Source organism: Rhinolophus sinicus, linkage group LG06 (genome assembly GCF_036562045.2).
Source record: "Rhinolophus sinicus isolate RSC01 linkage group LG06, ASM3656204v1, whole genome shotgun sequence".
Taxonomy (NCBI): Eukaryota; Metazoa; Chordata; class Mammalia; order Chiroptera; family Rhinolophidae; genus Rhinolophus; species Rhinolophus sinicus.
Genome location: NC_133756.1, coordinates 125,101,011 through 125,128,327, shown reverse-complemented (window position 1 = coordinate 125,128,327; position 27,317 = coordinate 125,101,011). Strand labels below are relative to the sequence as shown.

The 27,317-nt window shown below is 39.0% G+C and overlaps 1 protein-coding gene across 3 annotated transcripts in view; it reads left to right on the top strand.

Moving 5' to 3' along the window:
* The window catches only part of DENND5A (DENN domain containing 5A), a 77,056-nt gene that overhangs the window by 9,821 nt on the left and 39,918 nt on the right, over positions 1 to 27,317 (top strand). For 2 of the 3 annotated variants that reach the window (XM_019728807.2, XM_074335971.1), the window contains exons 2-5: positions 18,218 to 18,289; positions 19,069 to 19,178; positions 20,811 to 21,468; positions 26,073 to 26,260. In XM_019728807.2, the coding sequence (XP_019584366.1) occupies positions 18,218 to 18,289; positions 19,069 to 19,178; positions 20,811 to 21,468; positions 26,073 to 26,260 (1,028 nt within the window). The remainder of the gene's footprint in view (positions 1 to 18,217; positions 18,290 to 19,068; positions 19,179 to 20,810; positions 21,469 to 26,072; positions 26,261 to 27,317) is intronic. The other variant, XM_019728812.2, reaches the window with a different exon arrangement.

The window sequence follows — 27,317 nt, the reverse complement described above, 5'->3', positions numbered from 1 at the left end:
AAATATCCTCGTATATATATTTGTACACTTGTGGGAGTCATTCTAGAGGATTTATTGCTAAAAGTAGACTTTGTCGAGTCCAAGGACTAATGCATATTTTAAGATGTAATAATACATTTGAGGAAGGCCGAATTTCCTTCCTCAAAAGTTTAGACTCACCAACAGTTTTTAAGATTCTACCAATTTTTTCTCTATATCTGTAATAAAATGTTACTGCATTTCTAAAATATTTCCAGTCTCCTAGGAAGAAAATACCTGTTTTAATCTGAATTTAATTATTTGTGAGGCTGAGCATCTTTTCATGTACTTCATATACATTTACGTATTTCTTCTATGAATTACCTGTTCAGGTCCTTTGTTTATTCATACATCTATTGTGTCTTTTATATTTTTCTCATTGATTTGTGGAAACTTAGGAATATTTAGATTATCAGGAAGTACTTAAAAATATTAGCAGTGAAAAAATCGTACACTCATATATATTTATAAAGTAGGGATCATAAGAGAAATATAATTTTGTATCCTACTTTTTTTTATTTTTGAATTTTTATGAGTTTATTTGAGCCAAATTGACAACATATGCTGGGGAGCAAGATCTCAAATGCTCCCTGCATCCTGCCTTTTCTTTTTTTTTTAAGATTTTATTGGGGAAGGGGAACAGGACTTTATTGGGGAACAGTGTGTACTTCCAGGATTTTTTCCAAGTCAAGTTGTTGTCCTTTCAGTCTTAGTTGTGGAGGGTGCCGTTCAGCTGCAGGTCCATTTGCCATTGTTAGTTGCCAGGGGCGCAGCCCACCATCCCTTGCATGAGTTGAACCAGCAACCTTGTGGAACCAACTGAGCCACCTGAGCCATCCGGGAGCTCAGCGGCAGCTCAGCTCAAGGTGCCGTGTTCAATCTTAGTTGCAGGGGACAAAGCCCACCATCCCTTGTGGGATTCAAGGAGTCTAACCGGCAGCCTTGTGGTTGAGAGCCCACTGGCCCATGTGGGAATTGAACCGGAAGCCTTCAGAGTTAGGAGCATGGAGCTCCAACCGCCTGAGCCACCGGGCCAGCCCTATCCTGCCTTTTTAACTTACTATTACATGTTGATCATTTTCCCATGTTATTAAATGTGTCTTGAGTATTTTCTCATGCCATTAAATATTCTTCATAAACATGATTCTCGTTATTTAATTTCAAAGTATTGGTGAACTGTAAACTTTTTAATGATTATTTGGCACTTTGAGTGGTTTATATTTTTTATTATAAATAATTTTACAACATATATACTTTATACAAATCTTTGAGTGTCTAACTGTGGGTTTAGTATAAATATCAATAGGAATTATTAAGTCAAACTAAATGAACTTTTTAAAAAATTTTTATTGGGGAATATCAGGGAACAGTGTGTTTCTCCAGGGCCCATCAGTTCCAAGTTGACCTTCAGTCTAGTTGTGGAGGGCGCAGCTCAGCTCCGAGTCCAGTTGTCATTTTCAATATTTAGTTGCAGGGGGCACAGCCCACCATCCCATGCGGGAATTGAACTGGCAGCCTTGTTGTTAAGAGCTGGCACTCTAACCAGCCGCCCCTCCGGAAGCTCAGCGGCAGCTCGTTGTCTTCAATCTAGTTGTGGAGGGCACAGCTCACTGGCCCATGTGGGAATTGAACGGACAATCCATTGTGGGAATCGAATCCAGCCGCCCCAGTGCTATACCAATTTATGCTCACTCTTAGTTTGCCATTATTTAATCGTGTGTGTGTGTGTGTGTGTGTGTGTGTGTGTATTTTGGGGGGTGGTGAATTACACATAACATAAAATTTACCATTTTAAAATGCATAATTCAGTGGCATTTAGTACATTTCACAATGTGCAGCCATCACCATTATGTGGTTCCATAGCATTTTCCTCACCCCATATGACATTTTCATCTCCCAAAAGGAAATTCTGCACCCATGAAACAGTCGCTCTCTATTTCCCCCTCTTCCAGCTGTTGGCAACCACTAATCTGCTTTCTATTTATTTGGATTTGCCTATACTGGGTGTTTCATATAAATGGAATCATACAATATGTGGCCTTTTATGTCTGCCTTTTTTCACTTAATGTTTTCAAGGTTCACCCAAGTTGTAGCATAAATTAGTACTTCATTAATTTTTATGGCTGAATAGTATTTCATTGTATGGTTATACCACATGTTGTGTGTCCACTCATTAGTTAGTGGACATATGGGTTTCCACTTTGTGGCTCTTTTGTGAATAGTGCTGCTAATGAACATTCATGTGCGAGATTTTGTTTGAGTGCCTGTTTGGGTGGATACCCAGGAGTGGAATTGTTGGGTCATACGGTAACTCTTTGTTTACCATTTTGAAGAATGCCAAACTGTTTTCCACAGTGGCTGCCCCATTTTTACGTTTCCATTATCATATATCACATGAGGGTTTCACTTTCTCCACATTCTCGCTAATACTTTTCTATGTTTTGATGTCGTTATGTTTTAATCTGTATTTCTTTGACTACTAAGGTAGATTTTTTTAAAGGCAATTTATTAATCCTTTTTACTTGTATTAAGATTTGTCTGTGTATGCTCTTTATAATTTCTCTTCTTGCTAATTTTTTTTGGGGGAGAATGGGGAGGCTCGAGATTGGGGTGCTTTTGAAGGGCAGTGATGGATCTTTTTTTCTTAGGAAAGCTGATGAGGTTGTAACAGGAGTAGGGTGGGTGAAGAAATGTGGTTTGGAGGTATATTAGTTTCCTATAGATGTTGCAACAAATTATTACAAAACTCTGTCGCTTAAAACACTAATAATTTATTTTCTCTCTGTTCTGGAGGCCATAAGTCCAAAATCAAGGTGTCAGCCGGCTGCACTCCCTCCCTCAGAGGTTTTAGGGGAGAATAATTCTTTGCCTCTTCCAGCTTTCAGTGGCTGTCAGTATTACTTGGCTTCTGGCCACGTCACTCGCACTTCACACTGCCCTCTCCTTTGTGTGTGTCTTCTCTGTCTTATATGGATACTTGTCATTGGATTTAGGGCCCACCCAGCTAATCCAGGATGATCTCAAGATCTTTGATTACATCTGTAAAGATCTTTTTCAAATAAGATTTAAAAAAAGGTTCTGGGGATTAGCATGTGGACTGATCTTTTTTGGGACCAACATTCAACCCACTACAGAGGGTCTAAAGATTAGGTCTTGGATTTCTTCAAGTGTGAGTAAGACACAGAGGGGTAGAAGGGGTTGCCCCCAAGAACGGTTAAGGAGAAAAGAGACACCACCAGTGCTCTCCACTGTTACTGTACTTGGTATTCACAGATGCCATATGACGTGAGGATAGCAGTGACTTAGGTCTCATTTTATTTGACAGAAGCCATGTAACTCAGACAGAAATGAAACTTCTGCTATGGTGGAACACTCTTTATCTATAATAAAAGTATTTCTTTAGCAGCATAGTGATGTTGGAAGCAGTCAGATATGTTGTCATTGTCATCAGTAATTATCACTGTGATCTCGAGGCCTCTTATTTATACTGTATTCTTTTCAAATAGGCAGCATAGGTCCCAGAAGAGAAACGAGCTGGTTAGAATTTCAAACCTCTTATTTTACAGAGAAGAAAGTGTGGCTGGGAGGGTTCTGAGTAACTTGTCTGAGTTATTCTCATAGCTGGTTAGTGTCAGAGCTGAGACTTGAATTTGGGGTCCGTTAACCCTTGGGTGATTGTTTTTCCTATGATACAGTATACAAACTGCAAACTGTAAGAGAAATAGAGATTTATGGGAAAAATACACAAATTTTATTTAATTAATGAATTCTTTTCCCCTTAAAGCTGAGATTCCTTACAGAGATAGTAAAGGAGTGTAGCCTAAAGGTTATATCTGTCCCCTGGACTTGAAACTCAGACTCTCCCTTTACTATTTGTGTGACCTTGGGCAATTTACTTCCTCGTTTTAGTTTCTTCATCTTTGAAGTGGAAATAGAGCCTATTTCATAGGGTTGTGGTGGGATAAAGTGAGTTAATACATTAAATGGCTTGGAACAGTCCCTGGCACATGCTGCGTATCCAGTAAGTGTGCTATTGCTGACATTTTTATTCTTTACATCACTTAACTTATATGTCTATATAATTGTCTATATAATTTTGACATTGCTAGGAAATGGAGATAGGGTAATAGTACTACATACATGATCATATTTGGGCCTTTTAGCATCTACATGAGGGAAGTTCTAGCCCCGTTTTGTAGATGAGGAAACTGAGGCACAACACAGTTAAATAACTTGCCTAAAGTTACACACCTATTACGTGGAAAGATTGGGATTCAAACTCAGATCTGTCAGAATCTAGCATTTATTTTTTTTAAATTAAACTTTATTAACTATGTACACAGTAAAGTACACATATCAAAGTGTACACTGTGATGTATTTTCATAAACTGAGCACACTCATGTTGCCAGCACCCCAGAATCCTTCTTGTGCCCCTTCCAGTTACCCTTCTCATCCTCCAAAAGTAACCGCTGTTCTGACTTCTAATAGCATAGATTAGTTTGCCTGTCTTTGGACTTTATATAAATGTAATCGTACACTGTGTGCTCTTTTGTTTCTGGATTCTGTCACACAATGTTATGTCTGAGAGATTCATTCACACTATTACATGTAGTTTTAGATTATTCATTCTCACTGCTCTATAGTTTTCCATACTACAACTTATTTTTCAATTCTCTTGATGGCATGTGGGTAGTTTCTAGATTTTCAGTATAACAGTAGTTACATGTTATAAACATTCTTGTATGTGCCTTTTTTTGTGAACATGTCCTTTGGTCTATTGAGTATGTACACAGGAGTGGAATTGCTGGGTCATAGGTGTATGTTAAGGTTTAGTAGCTACTGCCATACTGTTTTCCACAGTGGTTGTGTCAATTTAGATTTTCATCTGCAGTCCATGCGAGTGTAGGTTGCTCCCGAACCTCACCAACACTTGACTTATTCCTTTTTATTTGAGCCATTCTGGTTGTTATGGAGTGGTACTGCATTACTTAAATTTGTATTTTCTGGATGACTAATGAAGTTGAGCACCTCTCAAAAGTTTATCAGACATTTGTACATCCTCTCTTGCCATTTTTCTTCCAGGTGGTCTTTTTTTGTTTTGTTTGTTTATTGATTTAAGTCCTTTGCGTGTTCTACATGTGAGTCTTGTCAGCTACTTGTATTGAAAATCTCTTCTTGTAATCTGTCTCTTTTGCATTCTTTTAATGATGTCTTACTTTTGAGGAACAAAAACTTTTAGTGATAATATAGTTCAAGTTATTAATTTTCTTTATGTTTAGTGCATTTTGTGTTCTGTTTAAGACATCTTTGTTATTGCAGGGTCACAAAAGTGTTCTGTGTTTCTTCCTAAAGGCTTTCTTGTTTCGCCTTTCACACTTAGATCTGCAATCCCAGAGCTTGTTCTCTTAAACACTATGCTATAACACTTTGTACTGCCTGAAAAACGTTCCACCACCTTCTTTTGTGTGTGTATGTGCCATTTTTCAGCATTCTGCAAAGTAAAAGAGAAACATTTCCATTGCGCTCACAGCTGGGCCTGAAGTACAACAAGGCTTTTGATATGACCAAGACAGTGCTTTTAATACACAGTTAGTAAAACAAATGCTAGTCTTTGTGCTTTGATTTAGTACCAATTGGTAAAATTTTAGTGGTGAGGAAACTCTGTAAAAACAAAAAATATTACTATAAAAAGTCTTAAGGATAAAAAAAAATTTCTTTTGTTTTTGAGGGTAACCTGGCTGGAGGCTCCTAGATGCTTAAATCTCCTGTGTGATCTGGGGAGGAAGAGGCTGTTGGGTGGTCCTGTTTTATAAGCTGTGGTTTGAAACTTGGACTAAGGGACGTGTCACCGTTCTGGATACAGCCACTTTTGCTGCCCTGGGCTCTGCTTTGGTATGCATTCTCTGAAGCGGTGGGTGTTGTCACTTTCATGAAATAGAGGCTTCCTTCTTGGGAAGCATTTTGGAATTTCCAGGGCATTTTTGTGTCTTATTTTCATGGTTAAAGATTTAGAGGTGACTCTTGCCATGTATAGCTGTCCTTTTGGGAGGAAAAAAGCTAATATTTGTTGAGTACCTGTTGTGCTCCTTTCAAGTGTGTCCCATATGCTTTACATATGTTAACTCAATTAGTCTACTCAATAGGCCTATGAAATAGGTATTATTATCCCCATGTTACAGATGAGCAAACTGAGATTTATAGAAGGAGCACAGACCTTGAGCAGGTTACTTAAAATTCAACAAGACGTGGAACTAGTATTTGAATCTAGATTTGCCTGTGTTTAAAGTCCTGTTTCTTCCACTGTAGAGTGTGTTCCACAGGATATACTGTAGTGCCTTCCTTGCTTCATCTGAATGAGAGGCCCCTGCAGATTTGGGAGGCCTGTCCAACTTGAGCAAGAGATACAGGTTTATCAGATGTGTTCATGAATTTCAGGAGGGGTTAGTTTTAAGTGATAAATTTTAATGTCTCTATAATACTCAGCATAGAGCTACGTATGAGTACATCTGAGATGGGACAATTAAGTTTGTGAACTTATTGTAACGTTGTTGCTAACCTTTTTTGATATAGAGGGATTATTCATTATGAATTTGTACCAAGTGGGCAAACAGTTAACCAGGTTTACTATTTGGAAGTGCTGAAAAGGCTGCGTGAGAAAGTTAGACGACCTTAACTTTTCGCCCACAATTTGTGGCTCTTGCATCACGACAATGCACCAGCTCACACGGCACTGTCTGTGGGGGAGTTTTTAGCCAGTAAACAAATAACTGTATTGGAACACCCTCCCTACTCACCTGATCTGGCCCCCAGTGACTTCTTTCTTTACCTGAAGATAAAGGAAAAATTGAAAGGAAAGGAAGACATTTGGATGACGTTCAGGACATCAAGGATAATATGATGACAGCTCTGATGGCCATTCCAGAAAAAGAGTTCCAAAACTGCTTTAAAGGGTGGACTAGGCACTAGTGTCGGTGCACAGCTTCCCAGGGGGAGTACTTCGAAGGTGACCCTAATGATATTCAGCAATGAAGTATGTAGCACTTTTTCTAGGATGAGTTCACAAACTTAATATCAGACCCCGTAATAGGAACTCAGCTGAGAATGGAATAATGTAGTAATGTAGCAGAATGCTGATTATGGGTAGACAAGGTCTCAGTTCCACGGTGGCCAAGAGGAGAAAACATTACTTTGACTGCTTATATTTATAGCCTTGATTTGTTGAGAGGATGTATGATGTGAGGTTCTGGGTGAATTGTTTTGATTAAGTGTCTTGCACATAAGTAGCTATTTGTGGGCTGATATGGTGATGAATTGTGGGAATGTTTTCACCTTTAGGAAGAATTTAAATTTTGGCTTGGCACATTTTCTTTCTTTATGGTAGCAGAGGTGTGTTCATTTTCCAAATCCTTCTTTAGCCTCATTTTGTAATAGATTGGCTAGTTCGGTTTTTGCTGCTGTGGTAAGAACTGTTATAGGTAGCATCTTTGCTTCCTCTAGCAATTTTATGGGTTGGTTTCGAAGAACAGCAACAACAAAAATAACCCCAGCAGAAACTTTCATTTTGCTAAATATTTCTTCAAGAGGGTATTTTATACTGGTGATACTCTTAAGTGTGGAATCCCAAATAACCACATTTTTCAAATATCTCCAAGAGTAAAATGGCCCCAGAAGCTTCCCTCTCATTGTTATGAAAATTATCTATAAATTATAAAGGATAGAACTGGTAAGAGGAGACTGAAACCTGAGATCATTAAGCATTTATATAGGAGCATTTAATCTCAGAATAAATTCCAGTCTCCTGACCGTGACAAATTACCGCCCAGAGTTCTGAAAGAATTTTGGGATAAGATTGTTTGCTCACTGTCAGTAAACTAAGGAATCATGGAGTTACCACAAAAAGACATTTTCAACACTGAGAAAGTAAGAGCTGGACGTATTCCTAGTCAAAATCTAGAATGGTTTAAGGATATGGTTATTGAACATGAAACTTTGATTATTAAGAGCCAACGTGGACCCACTAAGAATCTGTTAGGTCAGACTGACCACCTTCTTTTTATTAGAGTAGACTGGGAGAAGAGAATACTGTCAGCTGCCATTTTTGTATTCAGGAATGTTTTGATGGGAATGGTTAGGATATACCTGGGGATAAGAGAGAGATTTGAATTGTGTGGTGAAATAGGTGCTGCAAAAGTAGAAGTATAGAAAGGAGATGTGACTTAATAGCAACACTAAAATGTAAGGCATTTAGTTGGCTGCATGTTTGCTTTACGGCAAAAGTGTGCTTTAGTTGACAAAAAGTTGTGATTTTTAGCTTGCATTAATAGAGCTACTGTAAAACAAAAACAAAGAGTGGATAGTCCTGTTTTAAATGATGTTAGTTATCAGTTACCACACATAGAGTACTGATGTCAGTTCTAGGAGCTAGTAAAGGAAATGAAAACTCCTGTCATGAACTACAATCAAAGGAGCAGATTTGTTTTATGACCAGTAAATCGCTCTAACAATAGCTCCCACAGAAGAGTCCCAGAAGAATTTGGAGGAGAAATGGCAACATTGTTGGAATACCATAGATTTTGATAGCACTCACTTGAATAATTGTAGATTGGCTAATAGGCAAAGAAGGGTATGAAATTCATTCTAGGCAGAGAATAGCATCTACAAAAGAATGAAGGCATGAAAAAGCATGCCATATTGGAAGAACTACAAGTGAGTTAGTAGGGGTAATGTAAAGAGGGAGAAGGGATGGTGGGGGGGTGAAACTGGGGAGCTTATATGAAGGTGGAGAAACTGGAGCCCATGAAGATAAAAATGATTTACATAAGTCTTGATTGTACTAGGCCTGGAATTCTAGGCTTTCTCACTTATTTTTAAGAGTTCACTCCTTCTTCCCTTCCTTTTGGTATGTGTTTTTTTCCATTAGCATATTTTTATTTGATAAGTTTGGCATGTTAAATTTTATAAGATTAAGGTGTACAGCGTGTTACTTTGGTACATTTATATATTGTAATATGATTGCCACTGAAGCAATATTTATCATGTTACATCTTTATAGTATAGTATTATCTATATCTATATTTATTATACTGTGAATTAGATCTCTATGGCTTATTTACTACTCAGTACAAGTTTGTCCCCTTAAACTTTGAAACTAATTTAGTAAGTCCTTTCCTAAGGAGCTCATGAGAGCTGCCCTGGCCAAGGAACCGCGGGTCTCCAGTCTCAGAGACAACAGCTGGGGTTATAAGCTTATATTATAGTTGGGAACTTCCTTACAGGGTTTGTCATATGTCGCTTTGTCACACAAGACGAGGTTGTTGAGCTTTCCTGAACTTTGCCTTTGGACTTCTTCTTTTTCACCTCCAGATTTGTTCACTGGGTCTTTGTCTTCCTTGCCGACTTTCCAGCATCTTTCTTCTTGTCGTCCTTGGGCGGCATGGCGAAGTGCAGACAGCAGCGGCTACAAGTGCAGCCTTGCAAAGATGTCGGACCTATTTTTAACTTGTTTAGGAACCTCCATATTGTTCTCCTTAGTGGTTGGACTAATTTACATTATTACCAACAGTGTATGAGGGTTTCCTTTTCACCACATCCTTGCCAGCACTTAGGTGTTAGCTTGACAGATGTGTGCTCTGCAGGGTATTCAAATAGGCTGAAAGGGAGTCAATATCTACACTTGACACCTTGCTACCAACATTCTGTCCTAGCTATCGTTTGGAGCATATCCGGATAGGTTCTCAAACCCCAGTCTCTTGTTAAAACTGGGTACATTCTAGAATTACTAGGTGCATGAGTTGGTTAGGTGTGGTGCCTGAAAGATGTCAAGGCAGGAGGCAGATTATCAATAAAAGTAATGGCCATATATACAAATCTAATGCTATCTGACAAAGAAAATATGTTGAGAAAGAAAGTGATCAAATCTGCCTCAAGGGGGAAAACAGAGTGGTAACATGATTTCTAATGCTCTTCCATTGAAAAGCATGGTGAGCAGCTTTCCTGGGTTAGTTAATGCCTTAAAGAGGCCTGTGGCCCGTCCAAGGTTGGGGCAGCTCACTGCCTGCATTCTGGGGATTTGTGGGTGTCTGATTCCAGAGCCCCACAGTCAACTAGTGATGTGGGGCCAAAGTATAGGCTGTCTCTTCAAAGAGCAATTTTTTTCTTCACTTTATGCTGCAGAAGTTGTACATTTACTTCAATCTCATATGTAGAAGTGAGGGAGAGCGATGAGTGGAGAGTAGTGTTAGATGGTTTTTTTGTAGTTACCAAAACTCTGCTAGCCTTACTGTGTCAGAAATGTCTCTATTTAAAAAGTGCTGGTAATAATGAAGTAGTCACCCAAAAGTAACAGCAAGGTTAATTCTCATGTAGTTAGAAATGTAAAGAACAAAATAAATGAACAAACAAAACAGAAACAGACTCATAGATACAGAGAACAAACTGATGGTTGCCAGAGGGGAGAGGGGTTGGGGAGATGAGTGAAAAACGTGACGGGGTTAAGCACTAGAATTGGTAGTTACAAAATAGTCACAGGGATGTAAAGTACAGCATGGAGAATAGAGCCAATAGTGTTACAACAACTGTATAGTGGCAGGTGGGTACTAGGCTGATGCGGGGAATTGCTGCATAAATTATGTAAGTGTCTGACCACTATGCTGTACACCTGAAACTAATATAAAATAATACTGAATGTCAGCTGTAACTGAAAAAAATACTAATAAAAGAAATGTGCATTCCCTTCTCTTACTACACTGTCAGTCAAAGATGACCTCTGATTTGTACAGGGGCTCAGAAATTATCTGGAAGGCAAAGAAAGTTGAAATGCTGGGGCAGCAAGTGAGTTTAAGGCAAAACTACAAGTTGGTTGTTCAACGTACACCAAAAATAGAAGTGCAAAGTTGGTGGTAATAACTATTGTGACGGGCAGTCTGCTTCAGGAGTGTTGGTAATAGGAAAGATACAGTGACATTTTTTAGTGCAGGAAGTAAACTAATTGTAGCATGAGTGACACTGATTGGCGACTTGTGTCACCAACGGGATCAATTCTAGGATATCCCAGAATGCCAATCAATATGAAAAGGTTAGTGTAATGACCTGCTTGTGTCCATTCCCAGAGGAAGGGAATTCCGTTGCTCTAGCTGTAGGCGATGTGACTTAAGATTATAAGATTGGTGTTGGTGGGGTGAGGTGAGGCCGTGGGTGTGACGCTGGGGTACGGGGACTGGAGAGAGGGACGCTCAGCTGCTGTCAGAGTCCTGTGCATAGTGTAGCTCTGAGTGCTACAGCCTCTGCTATAAAACCTTGACATCTTGTTAAACACATTTAAAACTTTTTATTTAATTTAAAAATGTGTTTTTAAAAATATTAAACTTTGGATTTCAGATAATTGTAGATTCTTATACAGTTGTAAGAAACAATACAGAGAGATGCCCCTGTACCCCCTTTCCGGTTTCCCCAGGGGTGACATCTTGCAGAGCTAGAGTACATTATCGCTACCAGGAGATTGACGCTGACACCGTAAAGATACACAACAGTTCCATCATCACAAGGATTCCTGGGGTCACCTTTTCATAGGCACCCCTACCCAATGACCGCTGGCAGCCATCAGTCTTCATGTCTACAATATTGTCATTTCAAGAATGTTACATAAATGGAATCAGACAGTATGTAATTTATTGGGATGGGCTTTTCTTACTCTTGTCGTGCAGGTCTGCAGGCAGTGAATTCTCTTAGTTTTGTTTTACTTGGAAATGTTTTTATTTTGCCTTTTCATTTTTGAAGGATTCTTTTTCTGTTTATAGAATTCTAGGTTGACAGGGTTTTTTTTTTTTTCTTTCAGTACTTTGTAAGGTGTTGTTCCATGTCTTGTAAATTCCCTTGTTTCTGATGAGAAGGCAGTGGTAACTTCAATCTGTTTTTTTTCTTTCCTCCTTAAAGTAATGTATCCTTTTTCTCTGGCTTTTTTCAAGATTTTTTCTTTAAAATTTTTCTTTTCTCCCCCGCTCCCTTTTCCCCTAAAAGTTTGGCTATGATGTGCCTATGTGTATGTTTTTTTGGTATTTATCCGGCTTGGGATCTATTGAGCTTCTTGAATCTGTAAATTTATATCTGAAAAGGAAAAACACAGTTTTCTTTTCCTTTTTGTGTAGGGAAAAACCCAGTTCTTCCCTACTGTGTTTCTCTACTGTGTATCTCCTTTACTATTACACAGAACATTTAACTTCTGACAGTTCTGGTCTCCAAATGTGTGGAGGTTTTTCCCCATAACAGGCAATTCTCTGGACACCAGCTGGATGTCCTACAATTTAACTCAGTCTGACACTATCTACCTGGAGATAGCGTTAGATCCCACAGGATAAGGGTTGAGTCCCCCAAGACTGCCCCCCGCCTCTCACTTCAAACACCAGTTGCAAGCCCAGGTTATCCATCACCTTTGCTTCTGACCAACTGGCTATAGATCAGAGGTTCCAAAGACCTCCTCCTTGGGTTTGATGAATTTGTTAGAGTGGCTCACAGAACTCAGAGAAACATTTACTTATGTTTCCCAGTTTATTAAAGGATAAGATAAAGGGTACAGATGAACAGCCAGATGAAGAGCTACATAGGCAAGGTCTGGGAGGGTCCTGAGTACAGGAGCTTCTGACCTTGCATAATTGAGGTGCGTCCCCCTCTTAGTGTGGGTGTGTTTGCCCACCTGGAAGCTCTCTGAATCCTATCCTATTGGGATTGTATGGAGGCTTCATGAAGGCACCGTCAATTATTAACTGTTTCTAGTCCCCTTCCCTCTGTGGAGAAGGCGAGGTGGGGCTGAAAAGTCCATGCTTCTAATCATGGTTTGGTCTTTCTGGTGACCAGCCCCCTTCCAGGAGCCATCCAAGAGAGCGCTCAGAGTCACCTCAATAGAACACAAGATGCTCCGAGTGCTCTTATCACTTAGGAATTTACAAGGGTTTCAGGATTCTTGTGTCAGGAATGAGGTCAAAGACAAGTATTAGAATGAGAGATGCTCTTGGTGTTTTTATCATTTAGGAAACTAGAAGGGTTTCAGGAGCTCTGTGCCAGGAACTGGGGACAGGTGTATATATATTCTATTATTTCACAATATCTTTTACCAAATTTGGGAACATTTTCTGTTTTCTATCTCATTTGCTCTTCTGTCTTTCCAGGGCTCCAATTATATGTATGTTAGACTTGTTATCCCACAGATCTCTCAGATCTACTCCTCTCCCCACCCCCCATATTTCTAATTTTTTCTCTCTCCATTTCAGATTGGATAATTTTTGTAGATTTATTTTTAAGTTCAGTACCTCTTTGCAGCTCCAATCTGCTGTTAAGCCCGTCCACTGAAGTACAGTGTCTATTTCTCTGTTGAGATCTACTGTTTTTTCATTCATTATGATGTAGCTGTTTTAAAATCCTTGTCTGCTAATTCCAATATTTGGGTCAACTCAGGGTTGGTTTCTGTTAATTGATTCTTCTCTTGCGAATGGGTCACGTTTTCCCATTCCCATGCTGAGCAGTTTTGGACTGTGTCCTTGACATTAAGTATGGTGTGTTGTAGACACTGGATTCTGTTACCTTCCAACAGAGAGCATTGAATTTTGTTTGTTTTGTTAAACACCATTCCCCTGGAGTGAGCAGCAGCTTAGTCTCACTTAAGTTCTTTTAGCCCTAACTTGGTTGCTTGGGATTTGCTCCATGAGTGCATGGTTCAGAGATCATCCAGAGATTTCAGCAGAGTTTATCCATGTTTTGGGATACCTCCTTTCTGACTTCTCTGGAATTTCTCTCTCTCACTTGCCAGCTTCAGTGGTTGCCTTATATAGTCTGTTCTCTGGTTCGTCAAGCTAGAAAGACTTCCGGGCTTTTATCCGAATTTTAGTGCCTCTCATGGCACGACTGACACTTGCCTGGCCAAAAGCCATGGAGAAGGGGAAACCATGTCATTCCTTCTTCCAGCTGTTGACCCTCCTTCCCCCTTTGGAACCTGCCTGCTTTTCGTTCTCCAGTACCTTCATGTAGCTGTTTTTTATATTTTGTCCAGAGTTCATAGTTATGTGAAAGACAGTTGGTCTTATCGGAGTTACTTTGCCATGACTGGAAGCAAAACCCCCATCATACTAGTAAAAATTATTTTGTTGACAAAGTCAAATTTTTTCAGAGGTAGTTTCACAGATAAATATGTTATCCTCCCCATTTCCTCTAAGAGGCCAGATATAAATATGCCTGTAGTTCTTTTTTTAAAATTTATGTAAAGCTCCTTAAGTGTATCTCAACTCTAATTACTGATAGGATTAGAAATTGAAATACCCCATTTATTTGGTAGATTTAGTCCAAGATATAGGTATAACAGATGTGTCTCGTAAACAGTTTCGTAGGAAATCATGGTTACTTTTATGTTGCTTGAATCTAAGCTAACATGCTCTGGAGAAGCTTTGTATAGTTCAATATAAACCAGGTTGAGATTTGACTGTATTGGGTCTTTCTCAGGTAGCTGTTTGGGACATGTTCTATCATATCTGCTCTGTCATTTCAAATTGTCATTGTTTCTCACAAATGTAATACATTTGCTGTAAATGTGCAACTTTGAGATTTGGGTCAACATTTTCTGATGACCTTTCAGATTACTTCAGATAGAAGTTTTGAGGATATGATTTTTTCTCCTTTTCTTTTTTTTAAATGTGTATGTTTAAAGGGAGAAAATTAAACATGTGTATGTTTAAAGGGAGAAAATTTTGTATCCAATCAACATACGATTCTTATGATAGAAATTGAGAAAATAATGTCCTAATTGGGGTTAGCATCAACCTAGAAAATGGTTATTTAGTAGCACATCTGTTTTATTTCAGACTGTATGAAAACCTGCTCATTTAGGTTAATCTGAAGTGGTCAAAATGTTTCCTGCCCAATTTAGAAGAAACTTGTGGAACTGTGGTTTCCAACCTTCTTGGGTCACGGGACCCTTTGAGACTCTGATGAAAATTGTCTTCTCTCCCCAGAAAAATGCACATATCTTTATACAAAATTTTGTAAATCATTTCAGAGAGTTTAGGGGTTCCTTTGAGGCGTCTCAGCATAAGCTTCCCTCACTTAGAGTTATTCGAATCAAACTAGAAGCAATAGGCTAATAGTAATACAAATACCAGTTTGTTTCTGGCTTGGTTAAAGCAGAACAAGCAACTAGAGAATCTATTGGAAGTCTTTGTAAGTAAGGCATGCTGGCTTTAAAAAAACTCTGGTGTGATTTATCTGTATTTTCATGGTGGCAGATTCACAAAGGTAGACCAACACCTAGTTGACTCATTTATCAGCAGCTGTTAGAAACGGGCCTTAGTTCTGATGTCCAGACCTGCTGATGTTTGTGTACTCTGTATGTGTTGGGCAAATAATTAGTTGTTTCTAGGACAGTTGTGGTTATGATGTCATATTCCTAATATTGTTTGAATTTGCAAAGGTCTGAATAATTGGGGATCAGCCTGTGCCACATGTATAGGTTTCAGGAGGTGGGGCCATGTTGGTGTTCCTGCGGCATTAAGTCTCCACTGATTCTCAAAACTCAGCCCGCAGTAAATGATGAAAATTGGAATTGTTTTTTAATAAAAAAATCTTAGGTATGTGAATCGCTTCCCTCTGTTATTTTTCTGACACTTTATAGGGTTGCTGTAATGAACACGATTTGTTCTCAGGGCCCTCATAACTCTTCTTTGTACACCCCCTTCTCCCCCACAGTGAAACTGCTGTGCTCCTGCTGCTGGTCGGTCTGTTACACAGAGGGCTTTGTCTAAGATGGCACCGTCTGGGGGGGCCTTTACTCAGAGCCTGACTGTTTAACAAGACTTCTTTAGGAGGTGGAGAGGCGGTGATGGGGAGGACGTCTGCCCTCCCGCCCCTCTGTCCACACCCCACACAGCCCCTCAGGGCCTCCTCTCACTGGCCCCACCTCCCTGCTCTGTCCTTCTGGAGCTCAGCATGTCTAGGGGGCACCCATAGCCACCTTAGGAAAATATCTTTAAAGGCTTTTATATGGGACGGTGGTAACTGCACACATTCCCGTATACAGCCTGCCCTCGAATAATGTCATTTTGTCCAATGTCGTTTTGTTATAACACTGATGAGGAAAAACAATTGATTTGGGACTTTTGTGGAGTTGGCATGTTCTTTCCATGTCTGCAGGGGTTTTCTCTGGGCACTTCAGTTTCTTCCCACATCCCAAACATGTGCATGTTTGGTGAATTTGTGTGTTTACAGTGTCCCAGTGGCCGTGGGTGTGGGTGTGATGTGCCCTGTGATGGAAGGGTCCTGTCCACAGTGGGTCCTGCCCTATGTTGTGAGATACGACCCACTCCAGCCACCAGTGACCCTGAACCAGAATAAGCTGCTTGGAAAAGAATTCTCTCACTTGTTTTTAAATCTTTTTTAAATGTTGTGTAACTCACATTTGTTTCAATGTTTAATATTAGAAATGTTTTGGGTCTTTATTTAGAAGTTTGGTGATGTTTTTGTGACCAGGAATATACTGTAGGAACTTAACTCTAGTTTGTATCAATTAGCCTGTGGTAAAATTGGTTTTGTTATATGTCTTTTTGCTTAAAGTCCAATTTCCAAGAACCTGTTGATGATGTTAAGTGAGGACTTACTGTATATTCACATATTTCGTGGTTTTTACTGAGGGGATTTTCTAGTCTAGTAATGGAGAAATGTGCAAACTGACAAAAGAAGCTTAACAGGAAGAAATCCTTATCTTTTCTTAGAACTGAATGCAGTTTAAAAATACATTCTGAGAATCTCAGACTATAGACTAAGATCATTATGTCGTCTGCTTGCTGTTTCATTACTTTGTACTGTAAGTGCAGGCTTGCCTTGGATGGGCTCTGGCAGGTGTGACTGCAGACTCTGATGCCAGCTCTGCATAGCTGTAGACCTTTGTTGCTACCGCTGGTACCAGCTGCCTGCTGATTTTGCCAGTCTTCTTCAGTGAAGATTTACCAAATGTATTTTGAGAGTTGAAATTTGCTGGAAAAGAGTTTCAGAAAAATCAGTTTTGAAGAAGGGATCAGGAAATGAGAGGAATTGAAATTGTGGTACTTGCTTTACCAACAGAAAGTAGGTTGCATCTTTGTCATAAGTTGAAAATTATGATTAAGTGGGCCTCTGATGGTGACAGGCAAAACCTGAGAGAAAATGGAAGTGAAGGTTTAGTTACAAAAGCAGTAACTTTCGGACTGGAATTGTTATTAGTTTCTGGACCAGGTGGCTTAGAATTATTACCGAATCTTTTTAAGAAACTTTTGCAATGCCTCTGGGATGATTTAGAGGGAAGAACTATCTGATTTTAGGTTCACCCCAGTTCTGTGTTGTGAAGAATACATCTTCCTTAGTAATCACCAGCCCTTTTGGGTTTCAAACCAACTTAGAAAAACTAGTTGGCACAGAATTTATTCTGTCAACTGGAGCACATGAACAGGACCCTGTACAAGTTGCTCTGAATGGTTAGACCAAATAGACAAGCTCTGGACCCTCCCTGATAATAACTTTCCTATGAAAGGGTTATTTGTGTATGTTTGTTTTCCTGTACATCTGACAGTACGGGCCTTGAGGACAGGTGCTACATCTGATCATCTCTGTCCCCCCAGTACTTAGGCCCGTGTGTAACATGATTACTTAGTTACCTATTTACCTATTATAGAATTCAGTTCTATAGACCTATTATAGAATTCAATTGAATTGTCCTTGATCATGTTTTCTACATATTTTTCTATGACTACTGCTAAATTTATTTGCTTGACATATTTGGGAACACTTAATTTTGTCCCCCACTCTGTAACCCCTTTGGAAAAGCAGTATTTGGGGCAGCATACTTTTGGACAAAGCACTAGTGACTTTATAGTAATTTGATGTCTGTTGAGGTTGTCATCCCATTATACTGTATTGTAATGCTTTTCAAACTGAATTGTGACCATTAGTAGGTCTGCAATTAGCATATTTGGTTTTAATGGTATAGAGTAAAAATTATGAGAGAGCATCCCATAGTGAGGGTAAGTATTATTTTGTGAAATTTTTGTTTTGGGTAAATTTATATATATGAGTACATACTGTGTGTTTATTGCTTCATGATGAAAAATTTGTTTCATACTGGAGTCATGGTCAAAAAGTTTGAATCATACTGCTTTATTGTAATACTCTGTTATTTCATTTGTCATATAGCATTATGCCAGTACATACAGGCTTCTAAAGCCAGGGACGGTGCCAGATCTTTCATTTCCAGTACAACTGAAGGTAAAAACAAAACAAAATTGAGAATATCCAAAGCTTTCTAGTGGCTCTTACATATATGTCTCTTCAGTGGCATTTTGTACCCTTTGACCTTCCAACTTTCTTGTACCTTTTTTGACTTGTAGATTTTTCGCATTTGTATCCTTCTAGGTGTTAGGTTCTTTGGTTCTTCCTCTTTTCACTTTAATGCTTTTATTTCAGTATGTTCTAATATTTTTAGGAGGAAGGAAGGGGAAAACAAAGGAGAATGTCAGAAATTTCAAATGATTCAGAATTGGCAAAATAGCTTTTTAGATTTACCCTGAAATCTGCTTTCTTGCTGTTCTTGAATCTTTTAGACCCTTTGTATTTTTTCAGAGATCATAGGAATGCACACTTGATTCTGAATTTAAAATCATTTATGCTTCTATGCTGTTACCAGTTGACTTTAAGCAACCTAAATGTTGCTTTCAGGAAAAAAAAAGATGAATATAATCCTTTATCATTCCTTGTGCTTTCTCCCCTCTCTCCCAAGAAGATTAACCGTTGGGTTTGTAGTAATCATTTTCATGTTAATGAAAAGAACAATAGCTGGTGGTGTCCTGTATTAACCATGCTACACTTTTCAGCTTCCTACTTACCTAATAACTTTAATGCCTTTCCTGTTCTTAGACGGTTGGCATTTCTGCACCTTGCTTGGCCTTCATTTCTGTGCCTTGCTGGAATACCAAGCTCAGACATTCAAAACCCTGTGATTTCAAGGGACTTCGTGAAGGTGATTTACTTCATTCTTTTTCTTGCAGGAGAAAATTTTGAGCAGACACCATTGAGACGAACATTCAAGTCTAAGGTCCTTGCACGATACCCTGAGAATGTAGAATGGAATCCCTTTGACCAAGATGCAGTGGGAATGGTTAGTATTTGTAGCTACAAACATGAGAATTTACAGAGTAAATTTTAAAAAAAGGGGTTGTGTGCATATTGTTCATGATACTGCATTTTGATCACTATATCAAATAATTTGGAGTATGTATATCAATACTAAAAGTCACAGTGTGTTTCTGTTGTGTCAGACAAATACATAGTAATGGGTTAGTGAACTTGTTTTTGTGGTACTGAGCTATTGGTTACTTATAGCATTGAGTTTACATGAAAAGTGAAGTTTAAAGCAGTTTTCTCAGTCTGCATTGTATGTGAGTGGTATGACAGAAATTGGTATTTTTGTTTCATCGTAATTTTAGATAGGACATGTAGAAAAATACTACTATGAAAAAGCTAACTTTTATTGATGATTCATTCACCTTACGCTGGGAACGGTGATAAGCATTTTACATGAATTAACTCATTTAATCCTCACAATACTCCTTAAAATACTCCTTATGTAGATAATATTAAATAAATACACATACAAACACAGACATATATATTTTACAAATGAGGAAACTAAGATCCAAAGAGGTTAAGTAATGTGTTCAAGGTCACATGGCTAAGAAGCAGTTGAGCTGGAGTTTGAACACTTTATTCTGGTTCCAGGGCTCGGCTCTTAGCCACATCTTTGTACTGCCTCTATTAATTTTTAATAGCTTTTTATAGTTTTTAGAGGATGATCTTGTATGATGCATGTAATAACCCTGTGAAGTAGGCAGAGTAAACTATTATAATATATTATCTTTATTTCACAGATGAGAGAACTGAGTCTTAGAGAGCCTCACGTTTTTTGATGCCTAGTCCAGTGCTTATTTCATTTTAACATCCTGTATTCTAGAAACACCCCGACTTTGGGAAGTCAAGTTCAGGGCTGATGGGTATAACATAATGTAGGTCCTTGTATTTGTTAACCCACGCTACTGGTAGTTCACTTGTATATCCAGGTTTGTGTAAAACAAAAACGGCGACTGATTGATTCAGGTCAATTTAATTAGCTGTCCAACTTTCTGTATGTAACTCACCTGAGTTCAAGTGGAAAAAGTACATCTTTATCCTGATTATGTCATCTCTTTGCTTTGAATGAAATGAGCACCTTTTTTTTTTTCTATGAACAGTGGTTTTATTGATGACAAATTTTATGAGCTTATAGAGTCTAAAACTTTATTTTTAGATACAAAGTTGCATGTATCTGGTTTTTAGATATATTTCTAGCATCATCTCTCAATACATGCTGTCATGCTCTGCCACCTACCTAAATTCTGCAAGCTTTCTTTTACCTCCTTATCTTTGTGCATTTTCTTTCAGCCCTTCAAATGCCATTCTTTCCCTTGGCTACCTGGTGAACATAACCTCATCTGTGAAGCCTTTTCTGAGTTGTTTGTTTTTCGTTCCCCTAGTACTTTGTATTTCCTTCTGTATAGCCCTGGTAACTGCATCATCATTTTATTTGCTGCGTGTCTCGAATGGGAGATCTTTAGGGCACATATTTTGCTGTGTTGATGTTGATATCCCAAACATCCCTCACAGTAGATGTCCTGTAAGCAAATAAAGAGCAGTGGTGTTCTGAAAAGAGGCCAGCAGTGAGTATTCTCACCACTTGTTTCCTTGTCTTTTACAGCTATGCATGCCCAAAGGGCTGGCATTTAAGACCCAGGCCGATCCCAGGGAGCCCCAGTTCCATGCCTTTATTATCACAAGGGAGGATGGCTCTCGGACATTTGGGTTTGCCCTCACATTTTATGAGGAAGTGACTAGCAAGCAGATCTGCAGTGCCATGCAGACACTCTACCACATGCATAATGCTGAGTATGATGTCCTACGTGCTCTCCCTGCGGAGGGCCGAGACCACAGTGGCATGGAGGATGGGGAAGGCACTCCTGGGACCAAGCTGCAGCGCTTCAACTCCTACGACATTAGCCGGGACACGCTGTATGTCTCCAAGTGCATCTGCCTCATCACGCCCATGTCCTTCATGAAAGCGTGTCGGAGTGTGCTGGAACAGCTTCACCAGGCGGTCACTTCACCTCAGCCCCCTCCGCTGCCCCTTGAGAGCTACATCTACAATGTCCTCTACGAGGTGCCACTCCCACCGCCCGGCCGGTCCTTGAAGTTTTCCGGGGTCTATGGGCCAATAATCTGCCAGAGACCAAGTACCAATGAACTTCCCCTATTTGACTTTCCTGTCAAAGAGGTCTTTGAACTGCTTGGGGTGGAGAATGTGTTTCAGCTTTTTACCTGTGCTCTTCTGGAGTTTCAAATCCTGCTCTACTCGCAGCGTAAGTCAGTGTTTACTAGTGCTCTCTCCCTGGGAGGACCTCCCTTCTCTCCATATCAGATACAGTGGGGCTGACTGTAAAGGGCAAGGGCTTTACAGTTTGAGCAAAACCTAGATGTTTTGCAGGTACGTGGTGGATGGCTAACCAATGGAACACGAGATGGGTACCATTTTTCATTGGCTTTTATCGTAGCCTCTTACTGGGCACTTCAGTCTGGGAGGGGAACACCTGCCTCCCAGTGTCCCTTCTGATTGATGTTGAAAAGGGGGCCAGGAGGCGATGGTCACAGGATGCTGACTTTCCATCAGTGCTGCTGTATCATTCTGCAGAGTTGTTCCTGCCTGTTCTGCAGCCTGACAGTAAAATTGAGGATTCTTAAGCGATGAACCTTTATATATTTGAAAAAGGGTATTTGAGAAAATGAGAATGTGTTGCTTCTTTCTGTTTATTTGTTACAACTGAATTGTTTTTATAAATGAGAAATTAAGTGAATGTGAGCAGCAGATGTGAGCAAAAGAATAAAGTAGGTCAGAAGGAAACATGTTTTTTTAAATGAGCCAGACAAGTAATGTAAAATTCATTCATTCAGTATATATTTATTGAGAGCCTACTGTGGGCCAGGCATTGTTCCAGGGGCTAGACAGTGGTGGACAAAATAGGGAAAAATCCTTCCTTTAATGGAACTTATATTTTAGTGAGGAAAGAGAAGTGATAAATACATAAAATTTATAATATATAAGGTGGTAATAAGGTCTATGGAGAAAAATAAAACAGGACACACAAAGGTATTTGGGGAAGGGAAGTTCCAATTTTTAATACAGAGATTAGGCTTCTCTTTGTGACCCACGTCAGTATCTGTAGGAAAAGTATTCCAGGCAAAGGAGACAGGAAGCAGAGTTTGTAAGACGAGAACTTGCTTGCTTGTTCAAGAACAAACAGTAAGGAAGCTGGGGGGATGGAACGGAGCAAGACAGCAGGAGTTTGGTAGCAGATGGTATTAGAGACTTAACAGGAGGCCAGATTGTACAGTCCTGTAGGCCATTATAAGGACTTTGTTACTCTGAATGCATAGTCATTGGAGGTTTTAAGTTTTTTGACTTTTTATTTTGAAATAATATCCAGCTTATGAAAGAGTTTCAAGAAGTATTCAAAGAACTCTTTGAAGAACAATTCACCAATTGTTAACATTTGGCCACATTTGTTTATCATTCTCTGTCTCTGTATGTGTGTGAAAATAACTGAACCATTGAGAGTCATTGTAGACACCATGTCTCTTGATTTCTAAATGCCTCAACTTTTCACAAAGGACAAGGACATTTTCTTACAAAACCATAGTATGATTATCAAATTTAGGAAATTTAACATTGATGCAATACTATATTCAAGTTTCACCATTATCCAGTAATGTCTGTTGTGATCATTGATTTTTAATCCTGATCCAGGATCTAGTCCATAAGATGCATTGCTTTTAGTTGTCCATTCCTTATGTCTTTCATGACCTTGACATTTTTGAAGAGTACAGGCAAGGCATTTTATAGAGTGTTCCTCAGTTTGGCTTTATCTGATGTTTTCTCATGGTTAGATTTCAAGTTACAAATTTTTGGCTGGAGTGTCACAGAAGTTATGTTGTCATTCTCTCAGTGTATTATATGAGGAGACACAATGTCTATTTTTATCATTACAGGAGGCACATGATGTCAGTTTGTCCCTTTTTGCTAATGTTAATGTGATCACTTGGGTAAGATGATAGTTGCCAAATTTCTTAACTGGAAAGTCGTGTTTTTTCCCATTGTAATAAGTAATTTATGGGGAGATACTTTGAAACTGTGCAAATATACTTACTGTTCCTCCTCAAAGTTTTGCCTAATGGCTTTAACATGCATCGATGATTCTAGTCTGATATCAGTTACAACCATGATGGTTACAAATGGTGATTTTTCTATACTTATTAATTGGCATTTTGCTATAAGGAAGAACATTCCATCTTTCTTATTTCTTTGTTAGTTTATTATTGTATGGACTCGTAGATTTTAATTTTATTCAGTAGGTTATACATTACTATAATTATTTACTTTGGTGCTCAGAATGTCCCAGATTTGGTCCATGGGCAAAGGAATGATGTTTTACCTCCCTGAGGGCAGGCGTTTTGCCTTTTGTTGACTGATGTACTCCAAACACTAGAGCAGTAGCTGGTATATATGGGTGCTCAACAAATGTTTGTTGAATGAATGAATAACTTACTCTTATTAACAGGAACACTCTAGCTACTGTATTAAGAGGCTATATCCAAAGGGCATATGGAGGAAAGCAAGGAGTCCCATTAGGAGGTCCTTGCAGTAATCCAGGTGAGAGATGATGTTGGCTGTGACAGTGAAGGTAACAGAGGTAACAGAGGAGTGATATGAAATGGTTGGATTCAGGATACATTTCAACGGTGAAGCAATGGAGACTACTTTGAGTTGAAGAGCACATAACACGTCTAAAGTGGACGGCCACTAATTAGCTCCAATTAATTCCTTGTGGGAAAGCTGGCCTAATGTTGCTAATTTTCCAATGTTTCATAAGGACCCAGATTTTTTATGTTAAATCTCTGATTTTTAAACATTGGCAAGGACATTCTTATTAAACAGTGCAGGCCAAACAGAAAGCATCTGTTGGCTGAATCTATTGGCTTCACTTTGCAGCTTCTGGTTTAAAGTATGAAGTTTCAGACTCCTATCTCTAGGTGAAGGATAGACTTGGGTAAGTTGTGCTGCCTTCTTAGTTACTGTTTCTCGACTGGAGCTTGGCAAAAATACTTTGAACAGAGACATAGGTGAGTAGTGAAGACTGGTTTAGAACAGAACAGAGAGGAGGAAACCAAACCAGATAGGGTGTTAGAAGGTGCAGTGGCGTTTAGGCACCTGTAATGCAGTGGGGATGTTGAGAGTTGGGAAAAAGAGGATTAAAACCAGAAATATGATAGGCGACATTTTTCCATGAGAGCTCCTTCTTATATTTCCCAGAATATGGGTTATTGTATCCATAATAAGAATTGTAAGAGGTTTGAAGGCAATTGAGAAAGCTTTTGTGTAGAGTCAAATTGAGCTCAGGACCCAAAGTTATGTTCAGCACAGTCAAGAAAAAGCTTTTTCCAAAAACTTCCTGGCCATTGTTGAGCATGGCTGAGGCTAAAATGGAGTGGCCTTTTATTGGATGTAGGTTATGCACTCTGTTATTAAAAGAGAACTTTAAAGGATTCAGGTTGGTTTTCTTGAAATAGTTTTTATTTATGATTCAAAGGCCTATGTGGATGAAAATCTCTCTGGCCCTCCAAAAATATGCTGTCACCCCTCACAGTTGGTGTTGCCCACTGCCTGTCCTGCCTTCTGAATAGGAAACAGGTGTGAGTTAGGGAAAAGGAATGCAGGCAAAATTGTAAAACTCTAAAAATATAACCCTTTGGGTGACTAAGTTGGCAGTTATAAGCAGTGTGTGTTTTTTTTTAATTTGTGTAGACCAGTTTGTTTACTACTGGATAATATTTGTTCTTTGAGCCACATGGAGATAGTTTCTTTTAATACCATATTTTTTTAGTGGTTGTTTTAAATTGTAGGTAGAGCAGTTCTTTATCTCATGTGAACTGGATAATTGAAAAAGTCATTTAAGGCCGAGAATCCTAAAAATGTTACATATATCCGTTAAACATTTTATTTTAACTTAAAACATATGAGTGTAAAGTCACCAATCTTTTGATGAAGGGTTTGCATTCCTTTGATTAGGGGTCCACAAATCAGATGTCTGCATTTTTTTTTTTTTTCATAAACAGTACCTATAATTCATGCACTAACTAGGTTTTCCAGACAGCATTTTTTTTTTAATGGAGTGAGAACTCAAGAACACTGCAAAAGAACCAGAGTGGAGGCTAATGGTAGATTTTTTTGTAATTTTCCCTAATTTTTTGTACTATATTGCCTCACGGTATGCCTAATTCACTCACAGTATTTTTCAGTGGCTTTGCATTACTGAGTCTTTTCAAAGCACTTAATTTTGTTTTTAGAGAAACAATTCTTTTTGCTTTCATAGTTTATTTTCATAAACAGGTTGCCAGGTGGAGGGCAGACTTGAGTAGTGTGGAAAACCAGCTTCTGCGTGCTTGGTGGTTCTTTGGGCTTGACCTTGAAGGCAAAGCTCACATCAGCTCCTTACAGAACGTAGACGTATCTGAGTGTAAAAGAGCCCGTTTGGGCTTTCATGCTGAATGGAGAGCCACACTACTGTTTTCATTCCAGTTCCTCAACCGCTTTCTGCTTAAGACAATCTACTTAACGTTCTGGTTTAGTATATGGAGCAAGGTGCTATTTATGATTGCTATTATATTTTCATATTAAATTTCACTACAAGCAGGGACCTGTATGGGGGTTATATTTCAAATTGTGATCTCTTGAGGTCTCTGGGTTGTCTCTCTGACACCCACAAGGGAATCACACTCTGTGCTTACCTTTGCTTAAGTTTATTCTGATCCTTTCTAAATGTGAAATTATATTGAAGGTTTTCACTTGCTATTTGGGATGCAAGTGCCTCGTTTTTGACTGGTTTGTGTGTGTGTGTTTGTTTTGACCTAGATTACCAGAGGCTGATGACTGTGGCGGAGACAATTACAGCGCTCATGTTTCCTTTCCAGTGGCAGCACGTCTATGTCCCTATTCTCCCGGCTTCTCTCCTACATTTTTTAGATGCTCCTGTTCCATACCTGATGGGCTTGCATTCCAATGGCCTAGATGACCGGTCAAAGTTGGAGCTGCCTCAAGAGGTGAGAGATGTGGAGCAGTGCTAATGCCTCTCGTCCAGTCTAGGATGGGGTGGGGACAGAAGGGCTTCGGGATGTGCCCAGGGTGGTATCACCAATTTCTTTTCATTTGTTTGGGGAACATTAATAGCTTTCCAGGAAAAAAGTGAAAACAATGAACATTAGGCTCAGTTTATATCATTCCAGAAACACTTGTCATCTTTATCACCTGACATAATACACTGTAATGTCTGTGTTTATACAGTTGTGAATTGCCTTTTTTATACAGTTTTTCAAACACACTATTTTACATACTTTTAAATATATTTATTAGAAAATATTTTTATTATAGAAAACTTGAAACGTACGCAAAAGAGTAGCACCATGAATCCCTGTGTTCTCAACACTGAACTTTAACAGTTAATTATACATGTTAAATTGTATTTTATTTCTATACCTTCTGCCTCCTTTATTTTAAGGAAATCCTACAAAATACAATTTTGTAACTATTCTAGTACTCAGACATGTATTAAGAAATCAGTGGTTTTCTTCTGCCAGCCACAGTTGATCTGTAAAAGTTGACCTGATCATAGTGATTCTTGTGGTACTGAGTCACCTTTAAAAGCTTTCCATGTTCAGTATAAGAAGGCCTTCAGTGTTTGCTAGTGGGAGGGGCTGCGGATGGGGGAGGAGGTAAAGGGATTAGAAGGTACAAATTAGTAGTCACAATATAGACACGGGGATATGAAATACAGTGTGGGGAATATAATCAATAATGTTGTAAAGATCATGTAAGGGGCCAGATGGGCACTGGACTTATCGGGGGGTCACGTCATAGATTGTGTAGATGCCTGACCAATGCATTGTACACCTGAAGCTGAAATAGAATAATACTGAATGTCAAATATAATTATATATATGTGTATATATGTATGTGTGTGTGTGTGTGTGTGTGTGTGTGTGTGTGTATATATATATATATATATATACACAGTCACGGGAGGTGGAGTACAAAATAGGGAATATAGTCTAAGGAGTTGTAACAGCTATATTCAGTGTCAGAGGGGTAGTAGATTGGGGG